The sequence below is a fragment of the Myotis lucifugus genome, unplaced genomic scaffold (assembly GCF_000147115.1).
Source record: "Myotis lucifugus unplaced genomic scaffold, Myoluc2.0 scaffold_269, whole genome shotgun sequence".
In the NCBI taxonomy this organism is placed as follows: Eukaryota; Metazoa; Chordata; class Mammalia; order Chiroptera; family Vespertilionidae; genus Myotis; species Myotis lucifugus.
Genome location: NW_005871317.1, coordinates 338,875 through 340,856, shown reverse-complemented (window position 1 = coordinate 340,856; position 1,982 = coordinate 338,875). Strand labels below are relative to the sequence as shown.

General features: G+C 50.7%; 1 protein-coding gene across 1 annotated transcript in view; it reads left to right on the top strand.

The window, feature by feature from the left end:
- Positions 1-1,982, top strand: part of NF2 (neurofibromin 2) — a 63,655-nt gene that overhangs the window by 39,920 nt on the left and 21,753 nt on the right. The window contains 1 exon segment of the mRNA XM_023762967.1: positions 272-292. Within this exon segment, the coding sequence (XP_023618735.1) occupies positions 272-292 (21 nt within the window).

Here is a 1,982-nt window from a genome sequence, read left to right as displayed (position 1 = left end):
CCCAGTACCTCATATTTCGATAGTAAGCAAAATTCCTCTTTCATTGAGTGCAGATGCAATCTGGATAGAGCGCTGTAAAACGAACTCAGCAGTTGTACGTGGGTTTGAAAGCTAGTAATGTGATAGTAATGAACCCAAAGACCGATAGGCCCCCACACTTTGTGCAATAATGAAATATTGAATAAATACAGCATGATTGCTCCACCCCACCAGACAGATAGACATCTGTGCAAGTAACCATCTGGCTGGCCCGTGGAACGAAATCCGCAACATCTCCTACAGCGACAAGGAGGTAGGGCCTGTCTGCTCGCAGGCGCGCCGGGGGCCCGCCCGCAGGCCTTCCCCATCTCGCCTCCTGGCTGAGGGGTCCCCGGCCCCTCTTCCCCTGTGACAGGAACGTCATTCCCTGCCCAGGCTATGGGTGTTTGGTTATTGATTTTTGTAGCATTTACAGGATAGTATTGGCATTCTGTTTTCAAATAGCATCCCTCCGCCCCCTCCCTGCTAACAAGAGGCTGGGGGCTCAACCTGTCAGAAAGGACAAACAGTAAACCAACCCAAAACGTCACCTTTTCTTATTACTTGGCTTCCTATTTTTGGTGAGAAAGTCTCTTTGCATTTTAAGTGTGGTAGGTATTAAACCCTTTCTCTGTGTCCAGCTTGATACGTATGGTGGGGGTGTGAGTGTGTGTGTGTGTGTGTGTGTGTGTCAGAGTATCAACAATAAATAATGATATCAGGCTAACCTGCTTACCGGAATTTGAGGATAATTAAGTTTAAATCGCGTAGATCAACACTCTTAGAATTCCAGTATTTCTACACAGCATCTCCCAAACGCTATAATCCTGCACGCATTGGTTTGTTCACTTATTCGTTCTCTGTTAGTTTTAAAGGAATTCTTGAGCATCTGTGTTGCCTTAGGTTTTGTAGGGGGAAGCGAAGATGTAGAAAATCCTGTCTGAGCCCTCCAGGAAGGTCTAGTGACGTCACGAGGGGGCTGCAGTGTGAGGGGCTGACGCCGCAGGGGACGGTGACGTAGTACAGGCCCCTTCACCCCGGCTCGTCCTCACAGGGACGCTGCTGGGAGAGTACGGCCGGGTTTGGGTTTCCCGTGTCACATCACAGGCAGCAGTGACGCAGAGGCATCAGGTGACCCGTGTCCGGGGAGTGGGGTTGCAGGGCCTGCACTCCAGGTTCCCTGAAGCCACCTCACAGGGCACCAGGCAGAGGAGGGCGGCCGGACAGTGCCCAACGCCACGCTGGCGCCCGCGCAGCCAGGTCGCTGAGCGTGGAGTAACTGACAGTTTGTGTGGCCCGCGGAGCGCCTCCCCAGGCAGGCTTCCTGCTTTCTCTTCCTGGGAGCAGCTCCCGGAGACGAGCACCAGGCCCCCGTTTCTAATACGAGGTTGCGATCTGCTTGTCCAGACTTGACGAGACAGCTTGAGCTTCTTCTTCTTCTTCTTTTTTTTTTTAAATACATTTTTTATCGATTTTAGAGAGGAAGGGAGAGGGAGGGAGAGATAGAAACGTTGGTTTATTTTATTAAACCAACACAGAAACGTTGGTTTATTTTATTTTATTTTATTTTTTATTTCTATTTTTTTTAGAGAGGAAGGGAAAGGAGAGGAATAGAGAGTTAGAAACATCTATGAGAGAGAAACATCGATTCAGCTGCTTCCTGCACACTCCCTACTGGGGATGTGCCCGCAACCAAGGTACATGCCCTTGGCCGGAATCGAACCTGGGACCCTTCAGTCCGCAGGCCGACGCTCTATCCACTGAGCCAAACCGGCCAGGGCACGTTGGTTTATTTTAAGCGACTCATTGATCCTCTGTGCGGCCCTGGCATGGCGCAGAGCCCGCGGTTTCCACACCACGTGTGGTTTCCCGCTGACAGCTCTGGGATCTGACAGCGAGGCCAAAAACAAGCTTATGAAACTCACAAACAGCAGCCCACACGGAGGCAATACCACTTCTAAATT